Below are 21,960 nucleotides of genomic sequence, written 5' to 3'. Positions count from 1 at the left end.
CAAAGCCCCCACGGAATGACATCTGATAGATTTCAGGAAAACGAGGACACCTTTCCACCTTCTGAGAGAAGTGCCCAGGCCTTGGTCTGGCCCAGACCACCCTACAGCCCACACAGCGCTCTCCTGGGGCCCAAGGCAGAGGGAAGGAGGCTGAGTTCTGTAGAGCCCAGGCCCTTGGCAGAGTTTTCATCAAGGATACTCTTCTCCTTAAGGGGTCTTCTCACCCTGTGAGGTGAGGCACTCATGTGATGAACCACTAACTATCAAATAAAGTTAGAGGCAATCATGATAATTTAGTTTACTTCTGAATATTTTAAATATAATGAAAACAAGTATAACAGTTTTGTTTTCAGAACTCTTTTGAGGTATCAACCATTAAAAGATTGGGGTTTTGTAAAAAAAAAAAAACACACAGTGGTTTATTGATTACTTACAACGTTTACACCTTCAATATTAATTAAATTCCACTTAGTTTTAGAGGACGGAAGTGCACAAAACAAGGAGCTGTTGGAAACATCTTCAAATAGGGAACCACACAGATGAAACGGCAGCACTAGATACCGACCCCAACGGAAATGTTAGCGGCCCCGTTTTCTGCTTTGAAATAAAACTTTATAATCCCCAGGAATATTTATATCCAAAGGCCAGGTATTAAAGATACACTTCACAAATACACTATTATCAGCTGTCTTTATCTGTAAGGGGCTGGATAGGTGGGGAGGGAGCAACGCTGGTGTCTACACAGCCAAGAGGAAACATTCACAAACAGAGAATCTACAAGACGACGACGGGATCCCTTACCACGCGGGAGTGTCCTCTTCATATTAAAATATGGAATGCTTTTCTTCAAATATCCACTTTTTTGGAGGGGGTGGTGGGGAGCGGATGCCTCAAAGGGGGGCAAAGAGAGGGAGGCACATTGCACATAAATAAACCGGATGATCCAAATGCAGGAAGTCCTCAGAGCGGAGTGCGCAGAGCTCGCCCCGGAGTCCTGGGTCTGCATCCGGCTCCAGGGCCTGGCTCGCGCTCTCCTCCTCCTCTTCCTCCTCCTCCTCCTCCTCCTTCTCCACCTCACTGCTTGAGCTCCAGGGCCCAGACATGCTGCGGCCAGCCCGTCCGGCCTTTGGTTTTCTTGTCGTTGCTGCTCACTGTGCTTTTCAAGATTTCATTCTGGGCAGAAGAGAGGCCAGGGTGAGAAAAGTAGAAAGAGAAAATTAAAAGGGAGAACCTGGTTCCACACCACCCCCGTGCTTTCCTGACCAGAAGAGACTGAGAGAGTTAGCAAGGGATGGTGGGTGTGATGGTTTCTAGTCCCAGCCCCTGCAGAAGAGCTATGAAGCCTTGCTCTGCCCTCGCTACCGCCCAGGCCTCCGCAAGCCTGCAGGCTCAACTCCCGGATCGGCAAGTTTATAAACAACCACCCGTTTTCAAGTCGTTTATGGAGGAACTGGGGGCCTTCTCTTTAACTCCAGATGTAGGGCTGCGAGCGGGGGGGTTGGCGCTAAATCTGGTTTCCCTGTTTCAATCGCAGTCCCAGATCTGCGCTCTAGGGAAGATGGGCCAAGTGCCTCCGCCTGGGCCTGTCTGCCGGTGGCTCGGCCTCCGGCTCGGCTCTCCTCCAAGGCCTCCAAAATCCCTGGTTACCCCGGATCACTCGACTATGCAGCAACTAAAACGCCACAGGCCCCAAGAAGGAAAACTTGACAAATGGGATTATTTTGCAGGCCTTTCATGGGAATAGCCCTGCTCTAAACACCACTACCCTATGGGCACCTGGTAGGTACTTGAGAAAACTAATTTTCAGTTATAATTTTTCATTTTTGTTAACGATAAAATGACAGTGGTAATATTTACCATTTGTCTTAAATGGGCTCATGCAAACAAAACAAGAAATGCCCATTTAAGTACAGTCGCCTGGGAAGTTACATTTTATCTTCACTGCCAGAGAGAAACGAGATGCATTTTGAAGTTAAAAGTACATATTTTATGTTAACCTTTACGTAACTGGGCATAGTAATCAGAACAACCACAAAACTCTCTTAGAATCAGTGGCAGCCTCGATCTTAAAAGGGGACAATGCGATCAACAGTGAAATCATTGGAATCAAGCGCTTCTAAACAACTTATTTTATAACTATCTGAAAGTAAGATCGGATTGGACGCCAAATGAAGGCTCTAAAGGACAGAAAATGAGGGGTCCGGGCCAGTGCGATCAGAAGATCAATTCGGAACCTGAGTCCTGCCTCAAGGGCCCGGGGGAGCGGGGTGCGGGGGGGGGTGTTGGGGGGGGGGAGAGCAGCAATGACCCGGAGGGAAGATCACCCACACGAAGCATCCCTCTTAACCTCCTCCGCGTGCTGACACCCTCCCCCACCTCCTCTGCTTCTTCGGGAAACCATCTCGACCACAACCTGGTGCAAACAACCTTGTCTCAGGATGCAGCAGAGAGCGCGGTGTGCCATTGCTCAGGCCAAAGGGAAAGAGACCGGGATTCTCGGTCCCCCACACCCCACCGCCCGCCGTCCCCTGGTACTAACCAGCTCCTTCTTCCTTTTCTCTTCTTTCACATCTGTCTTCTTGATTTCCGCCTTAAAGGCCTCCGCCTCGCCGTTCTGGTCGTCCTTGGCCAGCAGGTCCATGAGGTAGGCGATGTAGCTGGTGGCCAGGCGCAGCGTCTTGATCTTGGAGAGTTTGGTGTCGGCGGGCACATTGGGGATACACTCGCGCAGCTCGGCGAAGGCGCTGTTGATGCTCTGAGTCCTGCGCCGCTCCTTGCGGTTGGCTGTGCCCCGGCGCTTCACCGGGCGCGGCCCCCCCAGGCCCGGGGGCCCGGCGCCCGGCGGCACCCCCCCGTAATGGGAGTGGTCCAGGCTGGCGGCACCGCTGGCGTACTCCGGACTGTAGGACAGGGCCATGCTGTAGTCGGGGGGCGACATCTCGGGGTGGCCGATGAGCCAGCCGTGGAAGTAGGGGTTCTCCTCGTGGCTGCAGCGGCTGGCGGCCGCGGCGGCCGCAGCGGCCGCGGCCGCGGCGAACGGATAGCCCTCATGGTGCACCACCGGGTGGTGAGGGAAGCCCCCAACCAGACTCATTTCGCCCTCCGCGCCCCAGCGTGCGCGCAGCCCCGCCGCGCCCCCAGCCCGGGCCCCTGCTTCGGCGCTCGGCGTCCTCCCCCACCCCCCACCCCCAGCCCCCCGGTGCCCGGGCCGGCCCCGCAGCCGCAGAGGGGGCTGCTGCAGCCCGGGCCCCGGCCACCCGCCTGGCCCGCGGGGCCCGCCTCAGCAGCGCCGCGGCCGCCGGCTCCCCATAGGGCGCGGCGAGCTGGTCCCGGCACCGTGCGCCCCTGGCCGCCGCCGCCTCCGGTTCCCGCCTTGTTCCACGGCCCGCGCGCGGGGTCCTGCTTCCCGGGCTGCTGCGGGCAGGCACAGTCCTCTCGTGCTCATGCAAAGGCGTCCCGGCTCCCGCGGGGCTGCTCGGCCGAGTCGCCGGGCTCCGCGCCCCGGCCGCGCTCCTGGCGCCGCGGCTCCTCCGAATCCCGGGAAGAGTCCGAGCCGCGGCTGGAGGAGCCGGCCCGGCTCTGCGGGGAGGCGGCGGGGTCGACCGCTCACTGTGAAGCTACCTCCATGCGACCCTCCCCTTCCCGCCCCTTCCCCTCCCCCAACCAGCCTGATCTGGGTTCTTGGGCGCTTATTGTTTTAATGAAATTTTTGGTTGTTGTTGTTTTGGTCCTGGAATGTGACTTTAGCAGCGAGTAACGTGTTCCGCTCTCCTCTCGTGCTCCCTCGGAGGGTTTTCAGAGAGGTCTCAGTGCATCCATTTTCTCAGAGCCTCTCCTTTCGGGGGAAGGATCTGAGCCCTGCAGGCGCCCTGGAGCGCGAAGGCGGCGGCTGGGGCTTGGAGGGCTGTTGCGCAGCGGCCGTGGGGGCTCCTGGGTGACGGCGGCGGCGGCTGTTCTCCGGGACTGGACGCCGTGAGGGGAGCAAGCGGATTTTCCCAGCAAGATCTCCATGTACAGCTACATCTTTAGGGCCGCTCGGGTTAATATATGTCGTCAGAGGCTCCTCACGCCAATCCCGGGGCGGCGGGGGCGGCGCCTCGCGCTCTCCGCAATAAAACTTTTTGATGTTCTCGTTGCTAATTGCCGAGGTCCTCTTTCAGGATTGGCTGCCCCTTCATAACCATAAGATAATTAAAACGAGGGGGGGGCAGGGTTAAAAAAAAAACTTTTTTATCAGCCAGAGGTTAATGCAAGTGTTTAACAGATGCTTCACTATTAAAATATTTTCCCCTAAGTCTCAAATATTGAAGAATCTCAAATCAGGTACAGTATCACTCCGCTTTCTTTACTGGTTTGAAGGGGGGTGGGGAAAGAAGGCAGATATTGCTTTTCGAAGTGTTCTGTAGGTAACCTAGGCAAGAAAACCAGCAGGCAGCGGGCGCAGTGGGAGCAGAGGCGGCGGGCGGCTGCGCCCCCACAAAGGCGCGTCTCTGGCCGAGGCTGGCGGCGGGGCGCCGCGGGCAAAGCTGAGGCTTTGACCTGGGCGCACGCTGGAAATGCCCGCCTCATCGTCGCTGGATATACCCACCACGTTACCCAGGCTGGGGCCATCTGGGCAGGTGGTGATATTGTGGCTGTTTTTGGAGATCGTGGCTGAGACCCCGGGACTAACGGTCACGCCAGTTGTAAATGCTCTTATTTCCATGTTCTTCAGGGACACCAGCCTCGGCGAAGACCTTGGGCGACTTCAAAGCGCAGGCACCTCGATTCCCCGAATCTATGTTGTGTGGCGGGTATCGGTGTTCCCCTGGTTTAACTAGCCTGTTTGGTAAGTAACTGAATATTTTTTACAGCGTGTTCAGAGCTTATTTTCCAGTTTTTATGAACAAACATATAAATATATCTCTGCATTCCTGCCTCTCCCATAAAAGCGGGCATCTGTGGAAAGCAGGTTTAGTTATCGGAGGGGAACCATTAAACACCAGTTTAAGAGGCAGGCCGGGAGGACGGCTCGTGGATGTTTAGACTGCTGGCCTTCGTGATCTTGAACGCATTATAACGGAAAATGGATCTCTACTTGTAAGTCACCCGGCCGCAGGGCACCGGGGCCGCGGCGCCCGAGTGGCTGTGGCCTGAGCTCCTAGAGAAAGCTTGCAAGAGGTAGGGGTGGGGCGTGGGGGTGGCCGGTGTCAGGAGCTTGAAATGATCCCCAAGGCTTGGCTAGAAGCCCTGAGGGGAGGCCGCTGTGAAGCTGAGGATTCTGCCGGATGGGTCTGTGTGGAAAAGAGTGTCCCACGCGGAGTGCGCCAAAGACTGGGATGGTGGGGGGGGGCGGCGGCAGGGGACTCCTCGCTGGGCCTGGCCTGGGACGCCCAGGGGAGACCAACTCCTCCGCCTTGGGGGTCCATTCTGGAAGGCAGGCGGAATCAGGGCCCAGGCAGCAGAGATGCAGAGGGTGTCCCATTCCAAGGATTCGATGAGGGAGGGTCTTTTCCTTGCCTGCTTTTTTTTTTTTTTTTCCCCTGGGGGTAGGGTTTGGGAGTGGAAGGCAAGGTCAGCATGAATAGAGAGTAGGGTTGGGAGGGTAACCCAACTTCTGTGCTGTCAGGGACTCTGGTGGTTGCCAGCCACTAATCCCAAAGCCCTGGGTAGCAGCGGTGAGAACGTGGTTTAGGTTTTAGGTGGCTGGGCTTCAAGGAGAGGAAAGGGAACTCAGGCAGAGTGGCAGAAACCCAGGCTGGGAACTCCTGAGGGCCCATTCTGTCCCTGCAGCAAAGGGTCAGTGTTCCCTGTGCCCCCAGCAGAGAACAGAGGTGGGAAGTAGGTGAAACCAGATTTGTTGGTAAGTGCCTTTTGGGCTCAGAACAAAATAGCCATCTAGAGCTTCAAACACCCACCTTGGGTAGGTCTACAGTTTTGAGCACAAGGAGAGTCTATTAAAGACCTTGTTCTTCAAGGAAAAAATATAGGTAGTGTGGTCAGGGTTGTGTTTACATGTTCGCTGGGGAGGCAGGCATGTGTAAATACTGGTAGTTCAATCCTCTGACATTTGATACATTAAAAAAAATCTGTTTATAAAAACACATCTAGGCCTTGGGAGCAGGCAGACAAAATAAGATGGTTGCACCCTGTCTGGGAACAGATAAAAATGCTGGAACAGTAGTTGTAGGCTGCTTTCAGAACAGAGAGGGGTTAGAGAATCTAAAGGAGGATGAAGAGACCAGGCAGAGGGCTGAGCCAAGGACCCAATGCTGTGTCCACTAGAGGCTAGTGGCCTCAAAGTCCCCAGGACATGCTACTTTCCACCTTTCTCATGCTATTTTAATTGAAACAAACAAACAAAATGGATGAACCACTTCATGGTCCCCAAGAACCTGGAAGTGATAAAATAGATGGACAACAAGGGACAGAAAAAAGTTGTAAAAGATACTAATCTGAACATAGGTGCTCACTGGCCGTGTCATCACCAGTTAATTAATGTGATCCAAGGGTTCAGGGCTTCCTGAATCTCAGAAAGCCACAATGCAGAGGCCACCACCCTCAAGTGGTGGCTTGGGGGGTAGGGGACAAATGGGAGAACTCCAGGGTCCTTAACCATCTGATTTCCAGTCTGAATGCACAACCAAATAGTCCACTCTTTTCATGCAGTGCCCTCTTTGGGACATTTTGCTCCAGGTCTAGTGGGAGGCTGGATTAGTTTGCTGCTTTGGAAAACCGTGAGGCAAAGATGCCACCTCAGGTTTGCCTCCAGCCTAGGTGGCCTGGGCCTTGTGGGGAGCTCGGTGGAGGTGATTGTGGTGGAGGTAATGTTAGTGGTGGGGAAAAAAGGGAGGAAGGTGAAGCTCCTGGCTTAGCCGTCAGCCTGGGGACCCCATCCTGGGCTGTGCTAGTGTGGCGTCTAGTGTGCTACTCTCCAAAGGATACAGGGTCCGATACTTCAGGGGCTGAGCAGCTGCAAAGTTGCTGGCTGGGGTGCCCTCAAGATGAATCCTGCAAGGCAAGGGCATGCTAAGTGCTTCCCCTTTTCTGAGGCCCAGCTGCAATCAGTCTTACCTGGGTGGGGAGATGGCTTTCTGGAACAAGGGGGCAGTCCTGATTTGGGGGACTATCTGCCATCCTTGAAGCTATTGATGTGTTCCCCCAACACCGCCCCCACCACCCTGTGCTGCCCATTGCATCTGCCTTCAGCTAAGCAGACAGAACTGGGGTCAACCATTTATTCTGGGCTCATGTCTCTTGTCTCTTTTCCTTCCTTCCCACCCCTTCCCCTGGAAAAGACTCCAAGAGCCCCGAGAGGCTGCACACTCTCTTGCAGACATTCTGGTTTTGTGAGATAGTATTTTTAAAATCAATCTGTTTTAAACTAAACATTTTCTTAAAAACTTCAGTCTGTTTTTAGGGAAAATACAGATCTTTTCGAGGTATTTATTATTTCAAAGGCAAGGGCAGTTTGTATCTTGTGTTTTGCTCATGAGAACTCAAAATAAACTGGACCTGAAAAGAACCAGGCCAGAGGGCCATAAACACACATTTTATGTTTACAGGAATTATGGCTCAATTCCCTTCAGTTTTTCAAATCTCGTTTTACCTCATTTCCCTAACCAACATAGCAGAAGTGACTCTGAGCATTTCTTTGAATACCTATGATGCTCGTATATAAGGTGGCCCCCAGAACCTGCTAAGAACCCCAGAAAGAACATCAAACCCGGAAGGTGGCAGAAAAAGCAATGTGTTCTTGCAGATGCCACTCTAGCCTCACCTGCTACAAGAATGGTGCTTCGTGTGACACCCTGATCACTTTGCCTTTCTGTCTGTCTTAGGGTAGGATTGAGTTGAGCTGTTGTACGTGCTAGCCATTTAGCCCAAGAAACTTTAGGTCATCTAGAACAGTGGCGGCAAGAGTCTCCATTCTAACTGGGATTCTGTGGTCCCTCCCTTTCTGGTTTAAACTTTTGGGATATGGTGGTCTTCAGACCTGGCAAATGACAGTGGCTCCAGCAATACGATGGTGCTCCAAGTACACATCTATAAAGCAGAATCAAGTTTGATTGGACTCATCCTGTCTGTCTGAGAAATGAAGGGCAGAAAGAGCTGCCCTTGGCTCTTAGGAGGTTTCGTTTCTTCTGAGCATTTTCTTTTTTGATTTTGGAAGGGGGTGGGGTATTTTGTAAGGGAGCCAGCTTGCCTCCTCTTTCCCATCTGAGCAGATCCGTGCAGACAGGGCAGGGAGGAGTTGATCCACTTGCAACGGTGACTGTGGAGGGCCTGATTGTTCCACGTTGATTAGGAAACATTTAAGTCAATGGAGAAAATTAGAACTTGCTGGGTGCTTGTAAATCCATTCCCCCCCAATTGGCCATTCTCTCTCTCTTTCTTCCCCCCTCACTCTCTACCCTCCTTCCCTCCCTACCTCCCCCCTTCTCTCCAACACTCTCTTCAATTTGCCTTCCAGCAAAACCTGCATTTACGAGGTTTTTGGTGTCATAGAACCTGAAAGTGTTGAAGAATAAGACACTGGTTCAGCCTTAAGTAAAGCCCTTTAAGAAAAATATTTTAAAACTGAACCATAATTGATGTATTACACTAGGTACAATAATTAAAGTGTACAATGTGTAAGACAAATCTTAATGTCACTATTATAGGCAGTGGGAATTTGCATTTTCTCCAAAGAATCAATGACTAGGTCTTCACATTAACTGGCAAATGTGCTGCTATCTTGGAGGTTCTTTATTGACTGGGGAGAACTAGATTCATTGCCAGGTATCCACATTTGTGTGTAAAGCTAAAATACTTACCCAGACTGAAGGGAACAAAAGATAATGCATGCAAAGGCAGCATGAAGCATACATGGGATGAGTTATTCATGTAATTATGCTGGGCCTAAGAGGGACAGTAAATTCAATCTTTGCTATTTTGCAGTAAAATATAGATGGAGTTTAGGGCAAAAGCTGCGCAAGAAAATACACTCCTTAGGATTTATGTTAACTAATCATTCACATTCTTGTTTCAATCTAATTACCTGCACACGCTTGCAATATTTTCTTCCAAGCCGGGAGGAAAGCATTCAACATTCAGATGAGGAAGAAATTGTGATTTTGAAAACACACTCCAAGGAAATGGTAGGTAATAGACATCAACTGGTCTGCAATACAGTCTGAGGTTCAGAATAAAATAAAAGCAAATGGCAGCTTAAAATGTGGGGCTGTGGACAAACCACTCGTCCACAGACCCTCGTGACTGAAGGGTCTGTTTGTGGCTTGAGGCCCCAGTGCATTCTCAGTTCTAACTGCAGTGTGGCTTGCACTCTAGGAAGTCATGTTTTGAAGCCTCCTTTGCAAATTCACAGAGATAGATTTCTCTATCCCTGGCAGTTTCTTCCAAACTCTTTCTCTTTTCTTCCAGGGCCTTTGCTTCTAGACAAGGTCTCACCGAGATGGTTAGGTTTCAGGTTAACAAAAAGAAACCATTTTATTGTTGATATTAATGGCAAACCTCGATTTTTACAAGGCTTGTGTTTAGCAGATCAAAAGCAGCTTGGCTTGATTTCTCAATATTCTCTGGAGCTTAGACAATTAACTGCAATTTTGATCCTAATGAAACAACAGAAAAGTTAGTTATAGAAACATTGAAGTTAATCTTTCAGCAGAGATTTTTTTTTTTTTATAACCTGGGTACAGCATGTCAGAATGTAATGCATTTGTCCACTGAACCTGAGCTGAGTTTTGAAGGAAACCTCCTTAAGAAAATGTGTGGGCAGTGTCTTCATTTGCAACACCACGAGCCTCAACAGCCCTGCATTCCACGCTTGCCTTTCTGGATCCGGCAGACTGAGGTCTCCCTGGTAATTTGGGTACACCAAGTCTCCAGTTAATGACAGATAATCAGCCTTTGGGTCATTCGGTCATTCTCTTATTACAAACCCCTCCTGCTCTCTCTGATCTCCTTTCAAACTAAATTTCACACAAACAAATAAAGCAAGACAGGGACAAGTTCTTAAAAAAGGGGGGGGGTAGAAATATTAGAAACTCCTGATGCAGAATGCTACACAGAGAAAGGCAAGCTATAAGAGGATAGGAAAGAACATCTTATCCAAATGAACATGTTGTGTACAAAACATTAAAGGAAAAGGCTCTGGTTTCTGTTAAAGTGACAGAAAATTAAAATAAAAATAATTGCAGGCAGAAAAGTTGTAACATAAACAGAGAAGGCAGGATGCTGGCTGGGAACTCGCAGCACCAGGAGGCGAATTTGTTGTTACAGATTCTATATCTGCAGTGTGATTGGAGAGGCATGACTTTATTCCAACTTCCAGAAGAGAACGCATTTTCTTTGTAATACTTGTGCGAATGCCCACCAAAGTTAACACAGGCCAAAACCTTGAGGAACAAAAAATGGAACTGCATTCTGCTTGCAAAGCATCCAACTCCAAACTGAAGAATTGGTTGCGTACAGAAAAAGCAGAATTCCATTCAGAACACACTGACAGGCTCCACTAGACCCGTGGGGCTGATGCTCTTTTGTTTTGCCGACAGAAGGCGCAGATCCTTCTTGGGGAAGTCTCACTGAAACCAGGTCTCCCTGCTCTCCCAGGGGCTTCGGTTTTCCCAGTCTGCCTCTGCTTGTGACTCCAGAAAGACAAACTTCCGATTGGCCAAGGTACATCTCTGAGCAGATCTCTCTGGGGAAAGCCTGGTAATATGTGACTCTAATAGGAACCCTGGTGAGAGTGCCCTGCACCATTTTCCTGCCCCTGCCTGCCCTTTAACAGTCCCTTTTGGCCCAAGTCCAGGGCCCCTGCAGGGTCAAAGTCCAGCCGCTGGTATCCTCCGCAATCCTAGGCTTCTAATCCTAAAAGACACTAGAATTTTGGCTCACAACTTGATCAACTCACATTCTCCAAGTTAGAGGGGCAGCTGGGGGATCAGCAGATGGCCAAAGTCTGACCCCTTGATTGTCCCCTGTTGTGGGTCTGGCACCCCTCGACTTGCTAGTGGGTTTGGCAAACAACATGCCTCTCTCCTTTGTTAGAGAATCCACACTTCTTGGTTTCCACTGGGCCCAATGTAAATGCCATCTCCTCCAGGAAGCTTTTCCAGGTATGACTTCTCTTCTTTCTGCTCCCCAAATGAAGTCTCCCTTTTTCTGAACTCCCGTTGGTGCTCCCTCATCTTCTCTCTGGTAGATCCCTGGGCACATGTCTTTCCCCTCCTGTGACTGTGGGTTCCCTGAGAGCCCAATCAAGGCTCTGTGCCGAGTGGGTGCTTAAACAGCTTGTGTAACAGGGACGGCAAAATAGAGTGAATTCCGCGCATCCCCAGTTGCAATCGGATTTCAATTTTCTTTATTTTGAAAGCAACCAGGGCTAGAGGCGGAAGGACCCTGTCATCCCAAAGGTAGCAGACCTTCATCGCCAAGGCTTCAGGGAAGGCTCCCTGGCTGGACAGCGCGCGCGAGGGCTCTGTGTCGCCGGTGTGGGATGGAGAGGGGGAGACCTAGCCCGGCCTGGCCTCCCCTGGGCCCTCAGCCTCCCGAGCTCCAGAGCTGGCGTGGCGGGCTCCGGCTCCCTCCCGCTGGTTTCTCTAAGCCTGGTTTGCGCATCTGACCAATGGGGCAGCGACGCCGGCCGCGGGGCGCGCGGCAGATAGGTGAGATCAAGGCGCACACGGGGCTGGATGCCCGACACACCCGGGCTGCGCGCAATAAACGTGTGTGTCTTTTCCTGCCTCTCGCGTTTCTCGCCCTCTCTTCCAGCTACCGGGACCTGGCCGGACAGCCGAGGGCCGGGTGGCATCGGAGGGCGCTTCCGGAGTTCAGGCCGCAGCCTCAGGGGTGTCACGGCGCGGGGCCGCACGCAGTGGAGACCTGCTCGGCTCCGGGGCTTTTCGCCCCCGGCAGGCAGGAAGGGGTTAACGGAGCCCCTCCCCCGCCCGCGCCAGAGTCCCCCGCGCTTTCCTCCCGAGGTCTCATTAGGGAACCCTCCCCGCTATTTTCAACATTTCCTCAATCAAGGCCCTTTAAATAGAGCTGCGCAAACAAATTGGCGGCAAAAGCGTAGATCTTGTCACGATTGAGACCAATCCAATATTTCAGCCTTGTTTGCTTTGCAATTACGGGTAGGCTTGTGGCTGCGATGCCACCGGGGCAAATCTGCCGCCGCCCGCTTTCTCTATGGACCTGGCGGTGGAGGAAAGATCCTCGGAGCCGCCGCGGGGAGGTGGGGGGGCGTCGCGGCCGGGAACGGGGAGGAGAGAGCGGGCGGGGAGGGGACCCGGGCGGCCGAGGCTTTCCAGCCCCCGGTGCCAGGAGCGCGGAGCCTAGTTAAAGGGCTTCATCCTGGCCAGCGGCCGGCGTGCCCACAGTAGTGATACACTGTGCGGTGCTCATGTGGAGCCCTTGGTGTACCTCTCCCCAGCTTCCTTTCTTCCCTTTTCCACCCAATGATGCCCTTTCTCTCCAGTATTGGTTAGCCATTCCCGGATTCTCTCTCTGTCTCGCTCTCTCTGTCTCTCTCTCTCGATGTTAAACCTGTTAGCACGCTGTTCTGTTTTCTGTGGCTGCTTACTCTTGTTTGACGTTTTGTACAAAGTCACTTCAAATCGGCTGCAGGAGGAATAAAACTCCAAGCCCTTGGGCTGGGCTCCCTCGGGTGTGCCGCTCCAGTCCTCCAGTAACCCGCGGGCCACCTTCGCAAGTGGCAGCGCCCGGCGAGTTCGGCCACCACAGGCCAGCCTCGTTGGAGTCGGCAGAACAGTAGTTAACTTGAATAAGGTCCTAAGTCTTATATTTCACAGACAATTAAATCTTGGCTGCTGTTTAACAAAATTGTAATATTTACTGTGCTCCATACCGAGGAGCACTTTTAAAGTCGAAAACAAATACTACATTTTAAAAAGAAAAATATGATAATAAATCTCTTTTTATGGATTCTCTCTGCATAAGAGGGAAACAACATGATTTAACTCCTCGACACCCCCACCTCCTTTCAGGCGCAGCTGAAGTTACACAGTTACCGTCTTTTAACCCACATTCTCTGTGTCTGGTGGGGGGGGGAGGCACCTGCATTTGTTACGTTCCAGTTTCCAAGATTTCACACCCCACCCTGACCCTTGTAACTGAATGCAACAAGGATTATAATATAATTAGGTCTGGGATGTGAGGCCCATTTCCATGTGGATTCAAAAAACGTGGGCATGATGGGCAATTAATTTATAGTTTCATATTACTTTATAAATGACTGCCCATTTTCTTCTCATGTCCAGGTGGGACGGTTGAGGCAGAGAAATATTTTTAAAAGTCTCTGGGGTATATATTAAAATATGCTTCTTTATTATTCAAAAATGAATAAGGTGTGGACCTACGTTTGTTTGCTGGTGGTTATAAAAGAAATGCCTAGCTGTTCTTGCCAAGTAGCAATCTCTTTTATGCTTTATTTATTTATTTATTTATTGGTTTATAATCCCACCTTCGCTCTTCTGGATTGTCCTCCTGTTGTCATGTTTTGGTTCTCAATTTTACTTAAAGAAAACCCCAGAAGTGGTGGTTTCCTAAAATTGTGTGATGACAAAGCCACAGAATAATATTTCAGATCCATGAGTCATGCACAACCATGCGTATTGCTCATGCAGTTTCCTAGCCGATTGCTATAGTATTTCTACAAGAATAGAAAGCAGTAGCTAGAAAGGGTACCATTTCGTAAGAATTCTCTCTTCACCCAAATAATTAGTCTGACGTATTATTCAATGCAGAAATTGTATTACTTTCATGTGTGTTAATCTGTTTAGTATTAAAACTGCTAGAATGTTTTAACCATTAACATGTTTTGCCACACCACTTTCAAATGCGTGATCTCAGATAATTACGAAGATTTTGATGTTAATCCCATGTTAAGTGAACAACTATGAAAATACCCTGAAAGCATTATTATGCTTATATAAATGCCAGCAAACACAATTGTACAAAGAACACAGATTTCTTTTTATCTGACATTATCCTATAGGGATATGCATTCATTTCTTTCAAAATTAGAGCAGTTTTCTATTACTTTTTAACAGATTTTTTTCCAACACAGCATTTTGCCATGACTATAAACCACAACAACTTTGTTACTGACAGATAGATATTTTTCTTTCATTGTTATTCATTAGCTTCTTTGCAAACTCACTAAAATAGAATAATATACAAAAATATCAAAATAAAGAGAATAACTATTAGGGTCTACATATTTATTTAGGTAGGCTAATGTTATTAAAATTAAAAACATGTGCCTGGCATATAAATGTTACTTAAAGAATTCTTTTTTGGATGCAGAGTTATTATTTAAACCAACTCAGAATTTTCAAGTACTGATTTTTCCCTCTAAACAGGCATTGCATTGTTTTAAACAGTAGCTCCTGGAACCACCCTTAGTATTTTAGACTTCCAAACAACAATTGCAATTGAATAAATACCTTCAGCTGGGAGCACTTCCCTAATACCTTTGCAGGAAATAAGAGTCCCTGCTTCTACTGGGTGACAAAGAGGCAGTGCACTTGTGCAAGGGCAGAACTTACCAAAAAATGGAGTTTTCCTTTAAGATTGCTATGGTCCATCTAAAAAAAAATAGTGAAGATGTGAAATCAGAGAAAATGAGTAAGTGCTTTTTTCTCGTTACAGTTGTGAAACGATGGCTTAAGGAGGGATGCAAAATAAGAGCCAGGAGGCATGCAGTAACATAAAATCTGAAAAAGAAAGTTTTCTCAAGCAGGCTCTGGCTCTTGGTCTATAAATAGGAGAGGGATGTATTGGATCTGCATAACCCATTTTCTTTTCTTTTTTCATTTTTTTTTCAATTCAGTGACTCCCCCCCCCCCTTCTTTTCTTTTTCTTTTTTTCTGCACTCATTGCCATTCAGGGAACAGAAGTTCCTCGGCCAGGGATCGAACCCATGCTATGGCTGTAACCAGAGCCACAGCAGTGACATGCCAGATCCTTAACCTGCCGAGCCACGAGTAATTTTTAAAAGAGATTTTTCACTGGGTGAGGAAGCCCTATCAAGGAAATATATGTGAATTCTGACATATGGAGAAAAACTAGCTACCTTGATTTTTAATATTTGATTAAAATATTAAGCCACTATACTATTGTTCTTTCTAAATGAAGGCATGTTGTCACAACTGGTGTCAAAAAGCATTGGTTTCACCCCCCCCCAAAATTGTTGTTAAAGTAATAAAGTTATATCCATGAAATGATTTCCATGAATCCCAACTTGCTGCAAAAAGGTGAAAAAAACTTTTCTGGAAGAAAGCAGGCAACTTTGTTATTGGTCTGGGATAAATAAAGCAAGAAACTGCCTCTTATATTCATAGTAATTCATTCTGCTTTTTCAAACATTGTTCTTGTTATCTTGTGCTATTCAAGTAATGCTGGTGTCAGCAATAAAAAAATCAAAGAATTGAATCAAGTGACTATTTTTGCTTTATTGCAAATATAAATTATATATGGGCTACTGAAGTGCTTTGTTCATTGAATGCTGAATTTTTCACTTTTCAGATAGAGCGATATTTAATGAAGTGTTTATAAGGATAAATATGATGGTTCATCAAGGATAAAATAGCCATGTTAAGAAAGTGGCATTTCAGTCCATGTGGTGTGGGCTGTGCTTTGTAAATTATAGCACTTTTAAAATCACAATCTAGGTATTCATAAAGAGGACATCCAAGAAGAGAACTCAGGATTCCTCAACATTTATGGGCAAGAACTATCTGAATATGTGGAAATAATGGATGACACCCTGAGTTTTTCTCATTGCCTTGGTTGCTAGGAGTTTTAACTGATAATCTTAGATACATCTGAGCAAACAGTAAGCCAGATACATTTGATTGTATTATTGTTTATACACTGCTTCATGGTAGAAATAATTTCAAGCAGTTTTTTCAAGGATTGGTAAGATACATTTTTCAAAATCTGTTTGTAGAAATAATTCCAGTAAATATAATTGTAACTTATATTGTTTATTATGAGATTAATGAGTCGCTCTGGTAAATATTTGATCCCAAGATGAAGCAAAATCACATTTAGAATGAGACAAATTTTAGAAGTTAATTCTGAGTACATTGTACAGAAATCTTAGTACATAGAAATAAAGTTATTATTATTGTGCATGTAAAGTAGCATACATAATTAAGAGGAAGTTTCAAGTCAGATGCACAATTTTGAATCTTGACTAGAGCAACTATCAGCATGGGATCTTGAGAAAATTACTTAAGCATCCTTAGCTTCACTTACCACATCTGGACAAGGTGGATAATAACTGTAGAGGCTGTCACAGTGTCATGATGACCATGTGGTGAGGTGATTCACAACGAGGCCCTTAGCTGAGGGTCTGACATAGAGTGCGTGCTTAATAAACACTAGCTCTTCTCTTTGGCATAGCAGTACAACAATAAAGAGTGATAGAGATACCTGCTGGATATCTTCCCGAGAGTCACGGAATGTTGGGGTGTTGACAACCCATGGGCTTCGTAGAGATTTGAATGAGGAGTCTACAGTGGCTTCCAGACCACCAGCTTGACAGGATGAAGGCAAAGTCTTTAGAGGCTCTAGAAAGTATAGGGACATGGTATTAGTGAGAGCAACCTGCCAAACTGACAGAGAAAATCCACCCTCATGCCCTTATGTCCATGTGTGGTGGTCTGTTGGTGTCTAGCACAAAAGTCTAAACTGGGGAAAACAACACCTTAAAGAACTAGGATACCCTAGGTCGATGGTCTCATTATTTTAATTGTGTACCCCAATAGTAACACATTTAAAGTATATTTATTGGAAAGTTATATATCCACACTACTTTGCTGATAAACCTGTGCAAAACCTAAATTTAAAAAGTTTGGGATAAGAGTTCCCATCGTGGCTCAGCAGGTTAAGGACCTGACATTGTCTTCTGGAGGATGCGGGTCCTATCCCTGGCCTTGATCAGTGGATAAAAGATCGAGTGTTGCCACAGGCTGTGGCATAGATCGCAGATGTAGCTCCAATTCGACCCCTAGCCTAGGAAGTTCCATATGGCACAGATGTGGCCCTAAAAAGAAAAAAAAAATGAGATAAAAAATTAAACCATAGATTTAAATAGTTTAAGGTGAGATTCAGCCTTGTCAGTAGTGGATGCTAAACTACATTTTAAATAGTCTCAACTCATTTAAGGATGCTTTGATTGACTGACTGTTGGATTCATGTTGTCTGCCTTTCTGCCTTGTTTTGTGGCTTTAGGACTACAGTATTTATCTTAGAGGGAGAACAGTATCAATTCTGTCATTTTCTCGCTGAAACCTGTATTTTTTGAATTATCTTCAATCTAAGGCTTGTTGCAGGAATCTTTTAAAGCCCTTTGTCTGTTTGGTGAAGGCTAGTTGAGTTAAAATTAAATTACATAATCTGCTTCCACCTAACTGAGCCAGATAAACCCTAACACATCTCAGTCCATGTGAGTTTGTGAGCGTGTCACCAAGTCCAAAATCTATTGCTCGCTGCAGGACAGGCCAATAAATCGAAAGATGAGTTGCTGTGGCAAGGAATGGCCATTTTATTCAGAAAGCAAGCAGACTGAGAAGATGGTGGACTAGTGTCCCAAAGAACCATCTTACCTGAGTTAGAATTCGGGCTTATACAAAAAGGGGAGGGAGATGTGGCTGGTTGTTGCAAACTTCTTGGTGCTAGAATCCTTTGTTCTTTCAGCTTTCCTGTCTTGTAGATCTGGCTACAGTGTTCCTTTAAACCTTCAAATAGAAAAATGTTATTTTCTGTTCTGCAATATCTCTGCAGGAATGGAAAAGTGTTCTATCTTTGAAGGTCAGAGCACTGAGAATCAGCTATCAGGTATATTTCAGTCTATAGGTAACATTCTTTTAGTGATTAACCTATAGCAAAACCAATAGAATACAAACTTTAAAGTAAAAGAAACAGATGCAATATGGGGTCAGATTTGTTCTTCCTTATCATTGAGGGGGAACTCCCAGCTCCTCTGCCCTTGAAATCTCCTTCACCCCTGGGTGCCTGGGGCAACTGTTGATGAGGACCAAGTGAGGCTGTTGGTGAATTCATTTCTGGCTGTTTACATAAACAAATGCAAAGAGAATTTGTAGTATGGTCTTCTTGAACCCCATTCTCTGGGCCATCACTGTCCTAGACTCAGAAATCTCTGTGGCTCCTGCCATTTCTCTACTTTGACATTCCATGGCAGAATGAATGGGACCTTTCAGGATCCTGGACTTTATTTTCTATAACTCCCCTTGTTTTACCTGCCATGTAGTTGTGTAGCTCTTTACTGTTTACAAGTTGCTTTCACATATTTCTTTCAATTGAACTTGGCAGCTCTGGAGGACAGGTAAAGCAGGTCTGAGTCTGTCCATTCTAAAGATGTAAGAGTGACATTGATTGGAGACGTGAAATAATGGCCCACATTCACACAGTCATAGGTGGCAGAGCTGGGTTTGTGCTTGTCTTCTGAAAGCAGTTATGCCATTTCTGTTCCATCATCTTAACTGATTTTTAAGCTATGTTCATATTTATCTAAACTGAGGGGAGAGAGAGCTATAAAACTGAATGGAAGCAGTGGTTCTCAGAGGTGTTGGGAATGGATTGAGAGGAAGCCTGTAGGTTAGAATAAATGAGGCTCAAACGGAGTGATGTGGAGGAAGGGACTCAGCATTCATTAAACAGCTCTTTACACATACTATTCCTTTAATACAGTGTCTTACTTGGAGGAGTAGTTTTTAGATATCAGGAAACTGAGCTTCAGAGATGTTAAGGAACTTGTCTAAAGTGCACAGCTTTTAAGTTGTAGAGTTTAAAGAGAGCAGATATTGTTTTGAGATATACATACATGTACACATATATATGTACTATATGTAGTTATATAACAATAAGCCATATTTATCTGTATACATAGTTTTGAGATATATATATATATAGGGATATATAGGAATGTGCATATTTATTTGATCTCTGAGTAATGTTAAAAATAATAAAGTTTGTTAAATTTGAAAATCTTGCTAGCAATTTTTGTCTTAAACTGGATCTCTGGCTTTAGCTAAAAATAAACCATGACAACAGCACATGCCAATGAGAATGCAGAGAAACTGTATCACTCGTGTGATACTGCTGGGAAGAAAAATGGGGCAGCTGGTCTGGAATACAGTTTGGCAGCTTTCTTTCTTTCTTTCTTTCTTTCTTTCTCTCTCTTTTTTTTTTTTTTGTCTTTTTGCCATTTCTTGGGCCGCTCCTGCGGCATATGGAGGTTCCCAGGCTAGGGGTCTAATCGGAGCTGTAGACGCCGGCCTACGCCACAGCCCCAGCACCTCAGGATCCAAGCTGTGTCTGCAACCTACACCACAGCTCATGGCAACGCCAGATCCTTAACCCGCTGAGCAAGGCCAGGGATGGAACCTGAAACCTCATGGTTCCTAGTTGGATTCGTCAACCACTGAGCCACGACAGGAACTCTGTCGGTTTCTTAAAAAGTAAACATGCTTCTGCTGTGTGACTCGGCAGTTGCACTCCTGAGCATTTATCCTAGATCAGTGAAGACTTAGGTTCACACAGAAACCTGTGCATGAATGTTTATAGCAGCTTTATTTGTAATAGCTCCAAATTGGAAACAACTCATATGTCCTTCAAAGGGCACACAAATTGTTAACCATTCTGTTAACAGTTAAACACATACTGTTAATCACAATACATCCATAATGTGGAATACTACTCAGCAATAAAAAGGAATAAATTATTGATAAGCTCAACAAACCAAAAGAATCCCTCCAGAAAAATGCTGGGGGGAAAAGCCAACCCCAATCATTACATACTTGTGGTTCCATTTATAGAGAATTTTTTTTTTCCTTTTAGGGTTGCACCTGCAGCATATTCAAGTTCCCAGGCTAGGCGTTGAATCTGAGCTACAGCTGAGATGTACACCACAGCCATGGCAATACCAGATTCGGGCCGCATCTGTGATCTATGCCACAGCTTGTGGATTCTTAACCCACTTGAGCAAGGACAGAGATCGAACCCACATTCTCATGGATACTAGTCAGGTTCTTAACCTACTGAATATATAGTATTCTTAAATGGCAAAATTATAGGGATGGTGACTACGAGTTAAGAGGGGGGAGGTAGAGGGAAAGTGGGTGTGGTTATAAAAGGGCAAGAAGAGGGATCCTGGTGATGGAAGAGTCCTGCATCTTTTTTGTTTGTGCCACACCTGTGGCATATGGAGGTTCCCAGCCTAGGGGTCAAATCAAAGCTGTAGCTGCTGGCCTATGCCACAGCCACAGTAACTCCAGATCTGAGCCGCATCTGTGACCTACACCACAGCTCACGGGAATGCCAGATCCTTAACCCACTGAGCAAGACAGGGATGGAACCTGCATCCCCATGGATGCTAATCAGACTCATTTCCCCAGAGCCATGACGGTAACTCTGAGTCCTGTATCTTGACTGTACGATGTCAGCACCATGAAGGGGATGCTGCACTATCATTTGCAAGATGTCTGTGATCAGGAAAGACTGGGTAAATTGTTCATGGAATCTCAATAATTTTTTACAACTGCATGAGAATCTACAACTACCTCAAAATAAAAAGATTAATAAAAAAATGGGCTGCCCTTCAATGAGGGCAATCCTGTGTCTTCAGAACACCTGAAAACAGAGGAAGGTTGAGGCTGTACACAGGAGTTGTGAATTTTAAGGAGGATGTTCAGCACACCACAAAACTGAATCTATTCCCTCCAGTTTTTCTTGCTGATTATAGTGCATTCTTCCTGCTCTTTTAGGGAAGAAAAAGTGTCACCTCTCTTGTCCTAGCATTTCCTATGCTTTGCAAACCATGGTTATTTTTTAATCCCTTGGCTAATGAAACAATTACCCCCCCCCTTTTTTTTGGTAGGGCTGCATTAGCAGCATATGGAGGTTCCCAGGCTAAGGGTTGAATCAGAGCTGTAGCCACTGGCCTATGGCATAGCCACAGCAACACCAGATCCAAGCTACACCTGCGACTTACACCACAGCTCACGGCAACGCCGGATCCTTAACCCACTGAGCGAGGCTAGGGATTGATCCTTTGTCCTCATGGATACTAGTCAGATTCGTTTACACTGAGCCACGGCAGGAACTCCAGATGAAACTAGACTACATCAGATTTGATTGTCTCAATCTGTTTTTAAGTCAATCAAAGAATTTTTATGACCCTTCTTTTTTCTTTTCTACTTATTTTTCTTCCTTTCTCCTTGTCTATGTGAACCTGTATCATACTATGTACAGCGAAAAACAATAGGTGCATATTATAGATAGAATCAGTACTGTCCTTTTTTTTTTTGGCCTTTTCTAGGACCGCTCCCATGGCATATGGAGGTTCCCAGGCTAGGGGTCTAATCAGAGTTGTAGCTGCCGGCCTATGCCACAGCCACAGCAACGCCAGACCCTTAACCCACTGAGCAAGGCCAGGGATCGAACCCGCAACCTCATGGTTCCTAGTCGGATTCGTTAACCACTGTGCCATGACAGGAACTACAGTACTGTCCTTCTTAAAATGAGAAATATAAAGATATGTTGAGTTTCTGACAGTACCATATGCTTGTAGTATGCTTGGATGTTCTTACTTTTGGAGAGGAGTGGTGGAGATTATAAGTGTAACTGAAAAATAAAATCTATTGATGATTTGTTGAGAAGATAAAGTCATAGCAGTATTGCTGGGGGCTGGTCTCACTTCCCCAGGCCACCAGCACAGCTCCAGGGCCTCGGCTAACACCTGACAATGCTGGAGAGTGATTTAGTCACTGCAGAGGAGCTGCCTTCATGACAAATAGGGGTTAAATTGGGAGAATTTCAGGACACATTTTGAGGAAGGATTAAATAAATCAGGGGACTTGCTGACAGCAAATAGTATCTTTGAGTGGCTGATTTGAAACACAGAATCAGGGAATGGAGATGAATCCCAGG

At 46.7% G+C, this 21,960-nt stretch overlaps 2 protein-coding genes across 2 annotated transcripts; one reads left to right on the top strand and one right to left on the bottom strand.

Moving 5' to 3' along the window:
• On the bottom strand, positions 285-3,175 carry HAND2 (heart and neural crest derivatives expressed 2). The gene is made up of 2 exons (XM_013982698.2): positions 2,540-3,175; positions 285-1,173 (listed from the first exon to the last, which is right to left on the bottom strand). The coding sequence occupies exons 1-2, from the start codon at positions 3,092-3,094 to the stop codon at positions 1,075-1,077; spliced, it is 654 nt and encodes a 217-aa protein (XP_013838152.2). The 5' UTR covers positions 3,095-3,175; the 3' UTR covers positions 285-1,074.
• Positions 4,048-19,230, top strand: LOC100517194. The gene is made up of 6 exons (XM_021073071.1): positions 4,048-4,094; positions 4,360-4,619; positions 4,715-4,828; positions 10,533-10,656; positions 11,029-11,096; positions 11,752-19,230. Exons 1-6 carry the CDS (start codon positions 4,048-4,050, stop codon positions 12,069-12,071), a joined length of 933 nt encoding a protein of 310 aa, XP_020928730.1. The 3' UTR covers positions 12,072-19,230.

The sequence above is a fragment of the Sus scrofa genome, chromosome 14 (genome assembly GCF_000003025.6).
Source record: "Sus scrofa isolate TJ Tabasco breed Duroc chromosome 14, Sscrofa11.1, whole genome shotgun sequence".
Classification (NCBI taxonomy): Eukaryota; Metazoa; Chordata; class Mammalia; order Artiodactyla; family Suidae; genus Sus; species Sus scrofa.
Note: the sequence above shows the minus strand (reverse complement) of the source record. Positions and strands in the feature narration are given on the sequence as shown.

Bases quoted from the DNA above. Each gene is read 5' to 3' on its own strand.
- HAND2 (XM_013982698.2), bottom strand. From the start codon at position 3,094: ATGAGTCTGGTTGGGGGCTTCCCTCACCACCCGGTGGTGCACCATGAG. The intron at 1,174-2,539 runs GTTAGTACCAGG...TCTTCTGCCCAG, and splicing joins AGAAAAGGAAGAAGGAGCTG to AATGAAATCTTGAAAAGCAC.
- LOC100517194 (XM_021073071.1), top strand. From the start codon at position 4,048: ATGTCGTCAGAGGCTCCTCACGCCAATCCCGGGGCGGCGGGGGCGGC. The intron at 4,095-4,359 runs GCCTCGCGCTCT...ACTGGTTTGAAG, and splicing joins CCCGGGGCGGCGGGGGCGGC to GGGGGTGGGGAAAGAAGGCA. The intron at 10,657-11,028 runs GTACATCTCTGA...CTCCTTTGTTAG, and splicing joins CAAACTTCCGATTGGCCAAG to AGAATCCACACTTCTTGGTT.